This window comes from Papaver somniferum, chromosome 5 (genome assembly GCF_003573695.1).
Source record: "Papaver somniferum cultivar HN1 chromosome 5, ASM357369v1, whole genome shotgun sequence".
NCBI lineage: Eukaryota > Viridiplantae > Streptophyta > Magnoliopsida > Ranunculales > Papaveraceae > Papaver > Papaver somniferum.
In genome coordinates, this window is record NC_039362.1 from 65,382,359 (window position 1) to 65,398,413 (window position 16,055).

The 16,055-nt window shown below is 36.7% G+C and overlaps 2 protein-coding genes across 2 annotated transcripts; one reads left to right on the forward strand and one right to left on the reverse strand.

Moving 5' to 3' along the window:
- Positions 1-6,119: 6,119 nt before the first annotated feature.
- LOC113281755 (transcription factor PIF7-like) lies at positions 6,120-8,209 on the forward strand. Its single transcript, XM_026530580.1, has 6 exons — positions 6,120-6,262; positions 6,450-6,957; positions 7,048-7,155; positions 7,263-7,328; positions 7,423-7,806; positions 7,942-8,209. Coding segments are annotated over exons 1-6 (1,206 nt in total). The 5' UTR covers positions 6,120-6,260; the 3' UTR covers positions 8,080-8,209.
- Positions 8,210-8,746: 537 nt separating this feature from the next.
- LOC113281754 (transcription initiation factor TFIID subunit 3-like) lies at positions 8,747-12,024 on the reverse strand. Its single transcript, XM_026530578.1, has 3 exons — positions 11,791-12,024; positions 11,511-11,581; positions 8,747-10,602 (listed from the first exon to the last, which is right to left on the reverse strand). The coding sequence occupies exon 3, from the start codon at positions 10,563-10,565 to the stop codon at positions 8,979-8,981; it is 1,587 nt and encodes a 528-aa protein (XP_026386363.1). The 5' UTR covers positions 10,566-10,602; positions 11,511-11,581; positions 11,791-12,024; the 3' UTR covers positions 8,747-8,978.
- Between the last annotated feature and the right edge of the window lie 4,031 nt (positions 12,025-16,055).

Sequence of the window (16,055 nt, forward strand, 5' to 3'; positions counted from 1 at the left end):
AGATTTAAGTATCTCAAGGAGTTAATATCTCTCTCTTGATTTGATTTTTACTCAAGCTAAAAATAATAGCGAGTCTTTATCAAATACAAGGAATAACTTGGACGGTACCAAAAACCAATATTCAAGGATCAATCAATATCAATCAACAACCAAAGGTTGGATTTCCAATTGATGATTTTAACGCACAACCTGTATTATTTCAATTATATAAAAAAAATATAATGCGGAAAAGAAATAACACAGAGAACAGAAGTTTTGTTAACGAGGAAACCGCAAATGCAGAAAAACCCCGGGACCTAGTCCAGATTGAATACACACTGTATTAAGCCGCTACAGACACTAGCCTACTACAAGAAAACTTCGGACTTGACTATAGTTGAACCCCAATCAGTATCCCACTAATTCAAGGTACAGTTGTACTCCTACGCCTCTGATCCCAGCAGGATACTGCGCACCTGATTCCCTTAGGTGATCTCACCCACAACTAAGAGTTGCTGCAACCCAAAATCGCAGACTTGATAATAAACAAATCTGTCTCACACAGAAAAGTCTATCAAAGGATAAATCTGTCTCCCACAGAAAACCCTAGGTTTTTGTTCCGTCTTAAGATATAAAATCAAGGTGAACAGGAAACAATTGATAATCCGGTCTTATATTCCCGAAGAACAGCCTAGATTAATCAATCACCTCTCAACAATCTTTCTTGACTACACAAGCGGTTTTTCGAGGAATCACAAACAGTGAGATGGAGATGTTTGTGACTTCTTTATCTTGCCTATCGGAGAACTCTCACGATCTCAAGCCAATCAATAGATTGTATTCGTACGATAGAAGATGCAAGATCAGATCACACAACTACGGTAAAAGTAGTATCGGTCTGGCTTCATAATCCCAATGAAGTCGTTAAGTCGTTAACCTGGTTTTAGAGAAGAAAACCAAAGGTTAAAGGAGAATCGACTCTAGCGAGCGCACTAGTATCACACAGACGTGTGGGGATTAGTTTTCCACAACGCTAGATGTCTCCTTTATATAGCCTTCGAATCAGGGTTTTTCCTTAGTTATAAAGCAATCCATATTCACCGTTAGATGAAAACCTGATTTAGATTCAAGCTAATATTTCTCAACCGTTAGATCGAAAACTTAGCTTGTCACACACACTTAGGTAGACGTTTACTGGGTTTGTGAAAACCGTGCCCAAACGTGTACGTGTATGTTGGTTCAACATAGTAACCCAAAAGGTTAACCATATGAGCAATTCATATTAACCTAGTTCTTCTTCACCATAACTAGTTCAATTGACTCAAATGAACTAGTTAGAGAGTTGTTCAATTGCTATGAGATCTTATGTAACTACACAAGACACAATTGAAACAAAGATGATTCGATTCGATGAATCGGCTCATGAACTTTATAGCCACGGTTTGCATAAAGCATTCCTTAGTAATTTAAATTTCATGTTCAGAGCACATCTTTAGATCATAACCTCTTAAGCACAAACAAGTTCGCGGACTTAAGGCAACCGGCAGAGTTTTCCAAACTCAACAGAAAATCTAGGCAAAGAGACTTCCTCCAGTTCGCGGACTAAACACGCAAACGATTTTTTGGAAAATCTCAGCAGAAATTCTCGGCAAGAGAACTTCCGTCAGTTCGCGGACTGAGTTCGCGGACTGGGTTCGCGGACTTGGAAAAGCCAATTCCCCCGGTTTCTATTAATCAACAAAGTTCGAAAACTTCGGATTAAGGAATACATGGTTATGTAATCTAAACTCTCATTCCAATCATTGAGACATTCTCAGAGGACGTTATATAGCCGTTATTCACAGAACGTTTCACGTCAGAGCAATTCTCAAAGTAATTGAAACTTTTCATGACATTCGTCACTAAGTGAAGATAAACTTGATCAAAGCGAAACGCTTTACCAACACACGATTTCGAGAGAAAGATAAGTAGTGAATACTCAGCTAGAAATGTCAAATGTGTATGATCCAGTCTATATAGCATACGACTTTTTTGTCTCATAAGAAGTAGGAGATAGAATAGATAGACTTTTAAGTGATAGATAAGTTCAAGTCTCCACATACCTTTTTGTTGATGAAGTTCCACGGTTCCTTGTGTAGATCTTCGTCGTTGTATGATGAATCGCCATGAAATCCTTGAGCTCAACTACACTTTTCTATCCTAGTCTGAGACTTAGCTACAATAGACTAGAAATCAAGACTCACAGTTTTGATCACTAACATTGACAAACGTGCTTGATATAGAAACGCATGCGAGGTCGACCAAGCTATACTCTAACAAAGTTGACTAAGCCTAAAACCCAGGGGGTCTCAGAATTTGGAAAAATGTCGACCACAATAAAGCGCTTCTACTAAAGAGAGTCTGAAAAATACATGATCAACACCATCCTCGATTTGGTCTTCTATATGCAGAAAAAAAATACTTAAACGAAGAACCCATATTCCAAGTATTTCAATCACCCCCGGCCTTTGAAAGCCTTCATCAGAAATAATTTTATTCCCAACTATCCACCATCACACCTAACCTTTTCCATCAGATTGGAAACGACCTTTCTACCCCGACCACTTCCAACTGGATCCCTGATCCCCCCACTTTAAACCATCACCAATAACATATATTTCCTTGGTTTCTGATCTCATGTCCAGTACTATTTTTTGGATCTATAATCATCTGGCACAACAACCGCCTCTGACAATGTACAAAAGTTTAAATATCCACATTCTCCAAGATGGTCCACCAGATAAAATAGTTTGGTCATTCACCAAACCTGGAAAATAAACAGTAAGTTCAGGATATCGTATCCTAACCCTGCAACCTTCATAACCAACTACCACACATCAGCTATCTTCGAAAAAATTCCTGTGGACATTACCTTACTCACAACAAATACATCTTTTCTTGTGGAAAACAATAAATGAAAGACTGACTACATATGTTCAATTTCTTACACAAAATCCATCTAACCACTTCAAACCTTGGGCTTCTGTTGGGATCCTAGTCCCACATTGGTTAGATGAGGTTTAATTGGTAGTTTATAAGTCAATGGGTTCCCTCATCTAGTCAACCGATTTTCGAGTTGAGTTCTACCCATGGGCTTATGACGAGTTTAGGGTTGGTACCCTAACAATTGGTATCAGAGCCAACCACCACGACCCATGCCTGCTCCACGGAAGGGGTGACCTATAGGATAGATTAAAGTGTTGGGACACCTATGTATGGACGTAGTTGTCACCCGCATTGAATACTGATAGGGGAGTGAAGCCGCCATACGAGAAAGGGCTACCTTCGGGTCAGTGTCGATAGAGTGGGCCAACGAGGACGTTGGGTCTGGAAGCGTGGTGGGATGTTGGGATCCTAGTCCCACATTGGTTAGATGAGGCTTAATTGGTAGTTTATAAGTTAATGGGTTCCCTCATCTAGTCAACCGGTTTTCAAATTGAGTTCTACCCATGGGCTTATGACGAGTTTAGGGTCGGTACCCTAACAGCTTCAACCGGAAACAGTTGAACATATATATTTCTCAACTTCCAGCTTTTTATATCAGCATGCAACTTTCTCTTCAATCATCACGGAACAGATCCAGTTTTTAATCAACATGGACCGCCCCACTTGACCAGTTAACCACCATCTATCATCTGTTATAGATCACATACCTACGGCTTCCGTAACATCCTTCTGGTTCCTTATTAAATAATGGCCTTCTTGATCAAAACACGTTATCCCCACGCTTAAATTGGAAATAATTGAACGGATATTTCCAGGCTTCTAAAACCCCTTGTAAACGCTTTCTAAACGCTCGTGATGATTTGATAAGCATAAACTCCCAGCTAAGATCATCAACATGGTAAAAAACACACACACCAAGAATTCACCTGGAAGAACTTAGTAATGCCTCAACCAATACTGGGTATGACATTAATTCATAGAAATCACATGAATCAACGAACTACTATAACAATTGAAAATGGTTGGACATTACCAGAACAACAATGGATAAAGATTAATACGGGTGGAGCTGCAGGAACTCAACAACGAAAAATGATCGCGACAATAACACAACCTCTAACGATAACAACAACACTGGTTGCAGAAACTTGGGCCATGTCGCGGCTCTCAGAACGACAACAACTCATCAGTTGACACAAATAATTCTAGAACCAGACTCACAAACATTAGTCCATTTTATTCAGGACCATCATGGTACCCGGACGACTTGATAAATGAAACCAAAAAAAGACTCCGAGCAATTTCTCGACATAAACTACAACACAACTATAAAGAGGCCAACCAGGCAGTGAATGCACTAGCAAACCAGGCGGTCGACAAAAGCCAATATGGAATATTTCAAACCACCTTTTGAGATTACACTATTCAGAATTTATAGTGAATGACACTCTATTGGAAAAATCTTACCTCGTATAATTCCCTCTACAAGATACAATTGTGCTTCGAAAAAAAAAAATCCGCCTCTAACACTTGCGAACACAATTAATTAGGAAATTCTTAACGGAAAACTTGCGATACTCAAGTTGTTCAAGTTCACATTAGACGTCGATCTCATAAATCTTAAAAATGAATTCATTTTAAATTATGTTCCTCGGGATTATGATATTCTTCTCCTCTTTTCTTTTTCCTAATGAATTCCTTGTACCTGTTATATGGTTGTCCACTTGTCGCCCATGAAGTCGCTAGGTGGGAAAAACTATATCACTAAGGCATGACCGACCGACCATGAGCCTAAATACTTAAAATGTGATCTGATTCTTTTTTTTTTTTTTTTTTTTTTTTTTTTTGAACCATAAAATGTGATCTTTCAACAATTGTCATAGGAAATTTAGGGGTTCTATCTATCATTAAAGAAAAATGGGCACATTTGGACTGGTTATCCCCTTCTCTTAAATTATGTAAACCCCACCATTGTCCCCAACCTTGTAGTAAGATTGGGTTTGATCTGATCATCTATCATTTAGGATTTGGAGACATTGCAGATATTTTTTTTCTGTGGTCGGCCTGACATGATTTTCCCACTTTGATTGATTACTAAAATACAGCTACTCCAATGGGAAATCTATAAGAAGAAAACTAGAAAGGAAACCATCAATTCAATGTAGTTATGACCATATTTATTTTACTTAACTAAAAGTAGTCCCCCACAAGTTGCACTGTTGTCTGGGTATAAGATGAAATAGTGTCCATATGATTGTGAGAGCAGAATTTGGACCATGCATATTGGGCAGTAGTACATTTTTGACATGAGAAGCCAGTAGATGCAACAAAGTCTAGAGCATCATCAATTTTAACCACCAAGCGGTCTACAGATGTGCATCATCTCTACATCTCTATGCCTCTGTGATATGATTTATGGTGAAGTTTTGCATTTAACTCGTATTTTCATCACGCGTAATTCGGTCAACAAAAAAAAAAATCATTAATGAAGCAAGGAAATACAAGAAAAAGTGAACATCAAGAAGGACCTCATGGTCCATGGAGGTCTATACAAATCCAATGGTGAGGGACGTTTTGGGTTAGATTACAATTCCTGTGATAGTGTGATGTTTAAAGCTTATACCACATGAGATGTAAAATTGAACATTCTTCCACCACGTACCAGTGAGGGGGGTTGTTCCATCAAAAACCACAAAGAAAACCTTTTTCCACTAGTGCATAAAAATCACTTTTCAAGAGAACACACGACACAGTCTGAGCTCCACAGCTTTTGTTAAGAGCAATGCAAATCCCATGCAGCTCCCTTACATCTGAATTTGGGACTTGACTGTTTGGTGGGAATGTATAAAGGAAGGAGGCTTGAACCACATAATTCATAATATGCCCTGATTGGCATACAATTCCCCATTAAAAAACAAAGAAACAAACAAATAATGACTAGTTAATATGAGTAATATCAGTGATAGAGAGAGGGCAGAAAGAAAGAGAACCAAGCAAAATACAATATCCCTCAACTTACATGAAAAGTAACACGTCCTATTGCTACCACATGATTTGTGTCAAGTCTACATCAATTCATGATTGCGACTTGCAAAAGAAAGATTTTGTTCATCAATGAGAAGAATACCAGATCTCTCATACATACTACTACAACTGTTTATTAGTAGAGACATCCATCCCCATTGTTTTAGAGCAAGCAAGCAAGAAAGAAACAGAGTTAGATCGAGCAACACACTTAGAAAGAAATCCAAGGAGCTAGAAGAAGGAAAACCTGATCTATTGTCTCTCTTCATTCCATGTACGTATGAAAAAACCATGAAAGGAATTCTCTCTTCGTCCCTCTATATATTTTTTTGTTTTTTCTTAGAAATTTCTTTAGATGAATCATTCAGTTACAGTATTTTGAATTCATATGTTCATCACTGATACGAGCTGTGCTATCTCATCTTGTATTAATCAATCTCTTTCTTTTGTTCTTGGAACAGGTCGAGTTATGAAGTTGCAGAGCTGACCTGGGAAAATGGTCAGTTATCCATGCATGAGCTAGGTGGATCTGTTTCATCAGATCCATCAAAACCATTATGGGCTCGAGCCAGCGGTACGCTAGAGTCGATCGTTCACCAGGCAACTTGTCACAACCCAAACCCAAATATGGTTGCAAACGGTCGAATTTCCACGATAAATCCGGTTACTCTATCTAGTGGGAAAAAACGGACGGAGAATTCATGTGACAATGAAGTGCAGATTGTGCTAGAGCCAACAAAGAAGCGCTCACGGTTGCAGTCACAGTCGGAATGCACTCTTACTCAAAGGCACAATACTATGACTGCTAATGTTGACGATCTTCAAGTTGAACATAGTAGATGTGCTAGTGCGACGTATTTACATGATGCTAAAACAACTACGACGACAACATGGACATCATCTACCTCCCCAAACTGCAGCTTGAACACCAAAACCAGGGAGGATGACGTTGCTTGCGCTACTGGACCGGTATGTATACTTATGAGACGCATTTTTTGACAAAGGAGATGTCTATTATTGCTAGCTGCCATAACTAAAACTGTACTGTTCCTCTTGCAGGTAACTCGGGATGATCAAAAACAGGCTAAAAGCCAAACTGAAGCAGGCCAGTATCAAAATTCAACAAGACGTAGTCGTGTTGCTGCAGTTCACAACCAATCAGAAAGGGTAATTATCATTCGCAACTCATCTTAATGTGCTATTGTACAACACTTAATATACCGTGACGTTTTCAATGTTTTATTGTTACTGATACTGAATTAATGGTGGTGCAGAGGCGAAGAGATAGAATCAATCAAAAGATTAGAGCTCTGCAGAAGTTGGTTCCAAATTCAAGCAAGGTATAAATAGTGCAGAATCAAAAATGTATGATTTATCTAGTGACACTAGTAATTAAGGTCTCATTTGCTCAACTTTGATGGCATAATTGTTCAGACAGATAAAGCTTCGATGCTCGAAGAAGTGGTTGAATATTTAAAAAGACTTCAAGCACAAATTCATGACATGATGAGTATAAACAACAGAACCACAACTATGGCAATGCAACCACAAATGATGATGCCTTTGGCTCTACAGCAACAACAACAGCAGCAGCATCAACTTCAGATGTCTCTTTTAGCAGCAAGTATGGGCATGGGACTCGGAATGGGAGTGAACCCAGCTGTTGCTTGTGCCACCCCAAGTAATGCACAAATTCCGCCTCAGCCTCCTTTCTTAATGCATCCGATGATGCAAGCACACCCACTATCTGCAAGTTCAGATCATCATCACATTCCTAATGCTATGCCGGTCGAACCTTATTACTCGTTTCTAGCGCAGGTAATTTAAATCTTCGTTGATAATCCATGATATTAATCTTCTTATTTAACGATCAAATTATAGGGTATCATGCTACATGAACGGTTTCGAAAATCAGGATCTTAATTATATTTTCATGTGTTATATAAATTTCAGTCGATGAATGTGGATTTATACAATAAGATGGGAGCAGTGTACAGGCAACAATTATATCACCACGAGAATATGGCGGCACAAGGCAATAGTAATGCTACTAGTACCTCCCAAGCAAACCATGCACGACGCAATGATTGATACTATTTGTACCTACCAATCAAACAATGTACAACCTCATGATTAATCACGAGCATGAACGCATATTTTAATGACACCAGTTTTGTATTATTAACTAATAAATAAAATCCTTTGTAATGTTTGTGAATAATTTGTTCTGGATCTTATCAACTCCATGACAGTCCAGCTGGCTAAATCTTGTATGCATCTTTTGGAGTTGGGACCATTATATATTACTACCATTTTAGCCAGGCAGGCTACTTGTATCCCTCACCGATAATTCCAATCCGAAAATGACCATCATCATCAATGCGGATCGGATTTTATGGATCATGTGGATCCCTCCGCCAAATATCTCACGTTGTTGCTGGGGAGCATCACTCAATCATTTAGACTTTTCTGTCCTGGGATCAACTCACAGATCGCTATTCCTTCTTCAATTGGGTGTTGAGTAGTAGCTAGGATGTCGTTGTACCTCTATATTCAACTCCTGAAGGAGACGTTCCTTGGTCACGTCTAATTCAGATTCGATCCGGCTGCGGGGTTGCAACTTGCATGTCTCTAATCAATCATGGCGAAATTTGACAAATCCTTGGAATAACTGATGAGGACCATGAGGTAGCTTTGTTTTTCACTGTTGTTCCCTCATTTTCAGTATTTAGAGGTTTTTTACCAAGATAACTTCATATTTTCTAACATGAAAACATTTCCATTCCTGAACTTAAATTCCAAACATCCCTGATAATGTACAAATCTATAAGTTCACAAGTCTGAATAAAATTACATTCAAATAGCACCACCCTTATGAAACCTCATACTAGGAGGGGTTTTCTTTGAATTTGCTTTTATAAAACCTGTTTGTATAAATAGAAAAAATAATATAGAAGAAAAAAAATGAACACCTTATATTTGGAACCTCATCATTCAGTAGTAGCAGAAGAAGATTTCGTTTCATGGAGAGAGATTACAGTTTCGAAAGCACCCACCAAAGCTTTCACCTTGCTCTTTCTGGTCTCAACCAGCTTACTTGCAGTCGCTTCTATAACATTATTAATTAGAACCTGTTCCTCTTTCTTCCCTTCATTATCTTGGTGCCTCAGAACAACTTTCTCTGATTCTGCTTCATTCTCATCTTCATTAACCGCCACTTCGTTTACCTTTCTAAAGCTTTTCTTCTCAACTTCATTATTCCCCTTCTGATCATTATCACCTAAACCTTTTCCTTGCCTGAACTTGAGTTTTCTTGCACGATTTTCTTCAGCTCGAAGATTAACCACCTTTCCTCTCTTAAAGTTTTGCTTGTCAGTCAAATCTGTATTTTCAAGTGAAGTAACCTTAGGAGCCTTTGTTCTCTCGCTCTTTTTGCCATTTTCAACTTCTTTGTCTTGAAAGACAGGTTCAATTTCCTTAGTAGGTGTAGATTCGTACCCATTTTGTTCTTCCTCGTTTGTACACAATGATTGAGAGGATTCTGTGGTTGTTGACGACAATAATGGAGATGGCAGTGTTCGTTTTTCGATCGGAGTTGAAGATGACGAAGCTTCTTCTGATGATTGACTTGTGGGACTTACGTCTATAGTCAGCGACAATCTTTTGTTCTTTGGTTTGGGCTCGATGACATACAAGGTTTTCTCCCTCAACTTCTCAGTCTTCGGTTCGTTCAATTCAACATTTCTAACGTTACTTTGACTCTTCAAAGAACTTGGAGGTGTCTTGGACTTATTTGTATTTGAGGTAGCAAATCTAGGGACAGCAGGTTTGGGGGATAATGAACATCTTGGAGACGCCAGTGACTTCTTTTCAACTATATTAGTTCTCACAGTGTTGTTGACACCCACAACCTTAGCATTTCTTCCACTGCTTAAACTTTGAGGAGAACTCAGTGGTGATGATGATAATCTCGTTTTCATGACATTCTGCTTCAAAGAAATTGCAGGTTTTTCAGGAGCAACTATCTTCTTAGAAGGTGATGAAGCATTAGGCGAAGAAACTGCCTTAGGAGGTGATGCGACCTTACCAACCAAGAATCTTGGTTTAACATCTATTTTCTTTAATGGTGATGAAACCTCTCGAGTGAAGCACTTGCATTCACGCTTGATAGAATTGGGTGATGGTACCTCAGTTATGGTTTTTACCTCAGGGGAAGTAGGCTTTGGCTTTACCACAGATCTCTTCTTCCTCTCTTCTATTGAAGTTTCATGTTTTGCCACTGGCTTTTGAACTTCAGATAATGCTGCTTTCGCAGACCTTCTCACTATCGACTGTTTTCCCTTTGTTTGGGACTCTGGTGTCTTTCCATACTTGCACAGATCATGGCAAGAACTAGTAGAAGCTCTATGATAAATGGGAGTAACTCTTTCCTTGCTGTTTGAAATACTTGACCTTCCTCCTACCGAATTCCTCCTTATATTACAATCTTTCGATTGTGTGGTCTCTCTAATCACCGGAGATACCGAGTGCACTGGACTTATGTGCGTCACCGGGATGTCAACAATCAACTGAGACATTGATGCTATATCGAACCAAAGCAGAGAAACCACAATCCTGCAGCGAACATAAGTTTTGTGTTTGATTAAGAAAGGAACAATTTAAGTTCTTAACCTGTAAATATTAAATATACATATCATCCTTAAGCAAAAGAATACTAATAGAGGCAAACAATGATGGGTTTATCTGTATAAAAGCAAAGGAATACTGCATTTTAATAGAGGCAACCAAATGATGGATTTATCTACGTAGAAGCAAAAGAATACATTACCCGAAGTTGAGTATTGCAGAACATGATTCTGTAATTACCTACGTTTCATTGATGAAAGAATTCATAATGATGGATTTATTTAAAACAATCTAGACAGAGACAAAATTTTCCAAGATGTGTACTAAATAAACAACACCTCTCAGAAAATTAGATTTATTCATTCAAAACGACACAAAAGCAGAATGTCGGTTCTCCAATGAATGATTAAACAAATACTCAGGAAAACATGCCTCTATTCATCCCAATGCGTATACACCAAATCACCATACATTATTCGAAAGAAATCAACAAGCGTGCTCAACTTTAACATTTGGAGATGCTATTTCCTAAAATATCAGTACAGAATTCTCAAAAGCGTATCGGTAATTCGGTATCGGACACCCATACCAGCATTTGTGCAACCCAGCTATTCTCACAATGTGGTACCAAAAGTGGGTTTAATGATCAATTACACCAACAAAGCCATTTCCATTAATTCAAGGTAGAGACACAATCAAAGGATTCATAAAAGAATCTAAACAATTCCTTAATTTCACAACAAACAAACTTAAAATTTCCTATGTAAGAGCAAATAGATTCAAAATTATGGCTCCAAAATTATGAGCAAATAGATTAAAACCTATTTTGGAGGTATTATGATGTTCAAAAAAAAAAAAAAAAAATGAAACTAAACATAAATAGAACAAGTACGTACCTTCTCTGGAAGTCCAATTAGCAACCAAAGATATATGTCAAGACATTACAATAAATCACCCCCTCAAAAACCTGAAAAAAATTAAAAAGAAAAGAAAAAAACTCAATGGTAAGAACCTAAGAATCAATGTCAACTTGTAAAAATCTTCTCTTTTCAGAAAAAATTCTAATTTCCTGCAATTCTAAATAACATAGGCAAAGAAAAAGAAAAACACATAACAAAAAACTCCAAAACTTAATAAAGAAAAACAGAAACGCAAAACCGAAGAAAAAGTCCATACCTCTAGAATTCTTTAAACCGAAGAAAACCCAAAACCTCTATCTGGAGTTTCTCTATAAGAATCAATGAAGCAGCCCTTTGTAAGAAATCAACAATGGTGGGGGTATCTGGTGTTTAACAGAGAGATTTTACGTTTTCTTAAGAAACCGGAAGAGAAAGAGCGTGAAAAAAGAGGTCCCACACAGTATGGGTGACCTAGGAAGAAGGAAAAACAAACAACAGACCAATATTTGGGTGAAGTGAATAAATGTTTATTTAAAGGACTATTCCTTAAAATAAAATTCAACAAATTTTGAATGAAGAATTTTGAATATTTTTTTGGTTAAATTTGGCACTTACAGATAATTTTGAGTTGTGTTTTTACATAAACCATAGACTAGTTTTTCTAAATTTAGATTTTGGACCATATCCATTGTACATTTAGTCAAACGTAAGGTAATTTTTGATTTACATTATCTTGTAGGAGTAGGTTTTAATGGGTAATAAATTCTAGATTTGATTTCATCAACCAGCGCTTACAAGAATTCAAATTTACTTTCTATATGTATGCTTCTCGAATGTATGTTGATTACAATCGCATTAGTAATTAATTTTTATTTGGAATACAAAAATTACATACAAATTGTAGTATTAAACGAAAAGTATTTACCAAGAAAATTGAAAAGTATTAAGAACAAAAAATATCCTTCTAGAATATATACAACCACCACGAAAACTAAGTCCCAATTAAAAATATATATATATATATATATATATATATTTTGCATTACCTCAAAATTTTAGAAGTTTTTATTTTCAAGTTATTGATTAAGAAATGAACAACACAAATTAATGATCTTTAATAATACCACAGAGTAAATCTCAATTAAAATCGATGAATTCTTTAATGACACGATGGTATATAGAATTTATCATTTCATGTTAGATTTTATATCCGTTAATCATTTCGCCTCTTTCGGTACCCGATCTTGAAACTTTCTTGTTTGTAATTTGAATGAAGGATCTATCTATGATGTTGTCATTTATGAATCTTTTGATCTTCAACTCAACTCAAATACTCAACTAACTAAATCTTCTTCTTTTTTTCTAGGAAAATTATAAGCAATGCCTGGAAATAAATACAACTAACTAAACACTTATGCCAGTACTAGGCCTCTAGCCATAGTGGTGACTCATAATGGGAGCAAAAGATGGATAATTTTGATCTCTATGAATAATTCTAAGGTTTAGAAGGACAAAGAAACATGAGCGTGATTTTCAGTCTCTTACGTTTCCCTTTGGTAGCTTGCATGATAAAAGTTAAGGTTCTAAAATCTTCCATACATGGGCTACGTACTTGTTTAGAAAGGTGAGCCTAATAATGGTGGCAGTTTCTTCAACTTCAACATCTATGTGTTGCTTTTCTTTGGACCATCTGAAGGTTATATCTGCTCTCCCATGTTGATCAATCCGCTCCATAATAGCATGGGGTTCCATAATTTCGAATGTGATTACCTACAAAGTCAGTAACATTTAGAACAATATAAAATAAGGGGGTTACAGGGTATTGAAGAGTGCAAATATTGACAATGATCCCGAAAGACCCTCTAGCATTTGTAGAGACGACCATGTTCTGTACAACCCCAATATCACTTCGATAATGAACATTATTTAGGATGTGATCATGTATGTTACGCATCATGTTATAGGACCAGAGATGATGCTTTATATCCTTAGCAATTTGGATAAGATTCACAGCAAAGGCATTAAAATGTAATTACATCTATATTTCCAAATAAGCCAACATGCAGTAATGTAGGTTTCCTTTATATGTCTTCGCCACTACTATGATCAAACTAGGAATTAAACGAAATGTATTTACCAAAAAAAAATGAAAATAAATAAGAGTGGGGATAATAAATCCTTCTAGACAACCACTACCAAGACGAGACCCCAATTTTTAGAAAGGAGTATTTTGCATTCCCTTGAAAATTTTGGGGTATATTTTCAAGTTAAAGTATGATTATACTGTATTATTGATTAAAAAAACAAACAATACTTAATAATCTTTAATAATTCCCACAGAGTAAATCTCAATTGAAATCTCAATACTAGGAGCATAGAATGTGATTTTCAGGCTCGTCTATTTATCTTTGGTAGCGTGCATGATAAAGGTATGGTTCTAAAATCTTTTATGGACTGCATTTTTTAGAGAAAGGCGAAACTGAAAATGGTGGTCATTTCTTCATCTTCTAATTCAACATCTGTATGTTGCATTTCTTTGGCCCATCTGAAGGCTAGATCTGCTCCCCCTATTAATCCATTTGCTCCATAATAGCCCGGGGTTCCACAATTTCGGATGTGATTACCTAGAAAATCAGTAGCCTTAGAGCGGTATAAAATAAGGGGGTTACAGGGTATTGAAGAGCGCAAATCTTGATAATGATCCCAAAAGACCCTCTAGCATTTGTAGAGGCGACCATGTTTTGTACATTCCCAATATCACTGCGATAATGAACATTATTTAGGATGCGATCATGTATGTTATGTATCATGTTATAGGAGCAGAGATGATGCTTTATATCCTTAGCAATTTGGATAAGATTCACATCGAATGCACTAAAAATGTGATTACATCTGTATTTCCAAATAAACCAACATGCAGTAGTGTAGGTATCTTTTATATGCCTTCTGCCACTACAAGGATCAAACTGAGGAATTAAATGACAGGGATTTACCAAGAAAACTGAAAATAAATAAGAGTAGGAAAAAAAAAATCCTTATGGACAACCACCACCAAGATGAGACCTCAATTTTTAGAAAAGGAGTATTTTGCATTACCTTGAAAATTTGGGGGTTTTATTTTCAAGTTGAAGTATGATTATATTATTGATTAAGAAACGAACAATACTTAATAATCTTTAATAACACCCACAAAGTAAATCTAAGTTGAAATCTCACTAGGAGCATAGTTTTTACATGCCAACGCAAATGTAGAAGATTGCAAATTTTGAGTTCTATGAATAACTCTAATGTTTAGAAGGGCAAAATAAACATATAACGTGATTTTCAGGCTTTTTTGTTTCCCTTTGGTAGCTGGCATGATAAAAGGTATTGTGACAGCCGAAAAATATTTCCCTTCCAATTGATCGTGGAGTTCGTCAACAGACAAGTTCCAAATGTCTTGAGCTTTCATTTGGGATGCATAGGTTTAAACCATATTGTATACAAGAGTTATGTTATGAGTTATTAAACAATACACGAAAATTGTGTTCATATTATCAAAACAGTTAACCAAAAAGTGTGGAATACAAGACATCTGACAAGAAACCATTTAACATGACCCATACTTATTAAGTATAATATTTTTTTTACAAACAACAACATCAAGGAAGGAAGGTAACTCTTTTTACATACCAAAACGGAAGGAAATTACAACATTAAGGAAACATAGAACCATTTTTCAAAAACCAACCCCGATACACATAAATATACATGATCACAAAGTGATGTACTCACTTTGACCCCCAAATCTCAATGCACCAAGCTTAATCAAGCTTACTACCTCAATCCAAACTTAATATCTATGGAAAACAAAACAAAACAAAACAAAACAAAACAAAAGAGTGAGTCACAACCCAGTAGAGAGATAGTGGTACAATAACACGAGTATAAAAAATGCTCAATAGATAATGATAAGATGTCGAATCGAATAAACCATAAACAATGGTTTAAGTTGTTGATCACATCCATATCGAAGTATCAGAGACCTTACAAATCAAATACACAGTCGAAATCATCCAAAACAAGTGAGTTTGCAATAATCTACAGTGAGGGTCCAACCAGCCAATTGTCGAGGTTTATCAGAAAAACCACCTTATCATCCCGGATGATCTTCCGCAGGTTACGTTAATATGGATTTCCCCTTGTGGGCCGGACAAACTCTTCAGTAGTGTTCGTAATTGATAGGATGCTCAACGCGATTAATAAAAATAGTTTGTAAACATCGTTAAATACGAGTATCGAACAAACCATCACAAATATCAATTTAGAAACCATGAAAGCAATTTACCCTGGCTTACCATGTATAAAAAAAGACCAGAAAATCCAGGGATTTATCAAAACATACAGCTGGGGAAAACTCAGAATCGTCAAATGCATCAAATCAATAAGTTTGTGCGACAAAAACCGTTTTAAACCAAATCCATTTTGAACCGCTTACACTCATAATACAAGCCAAAATTCGAAAAATATTATCACTTTATAAACCATGAAGGCATCAATTCA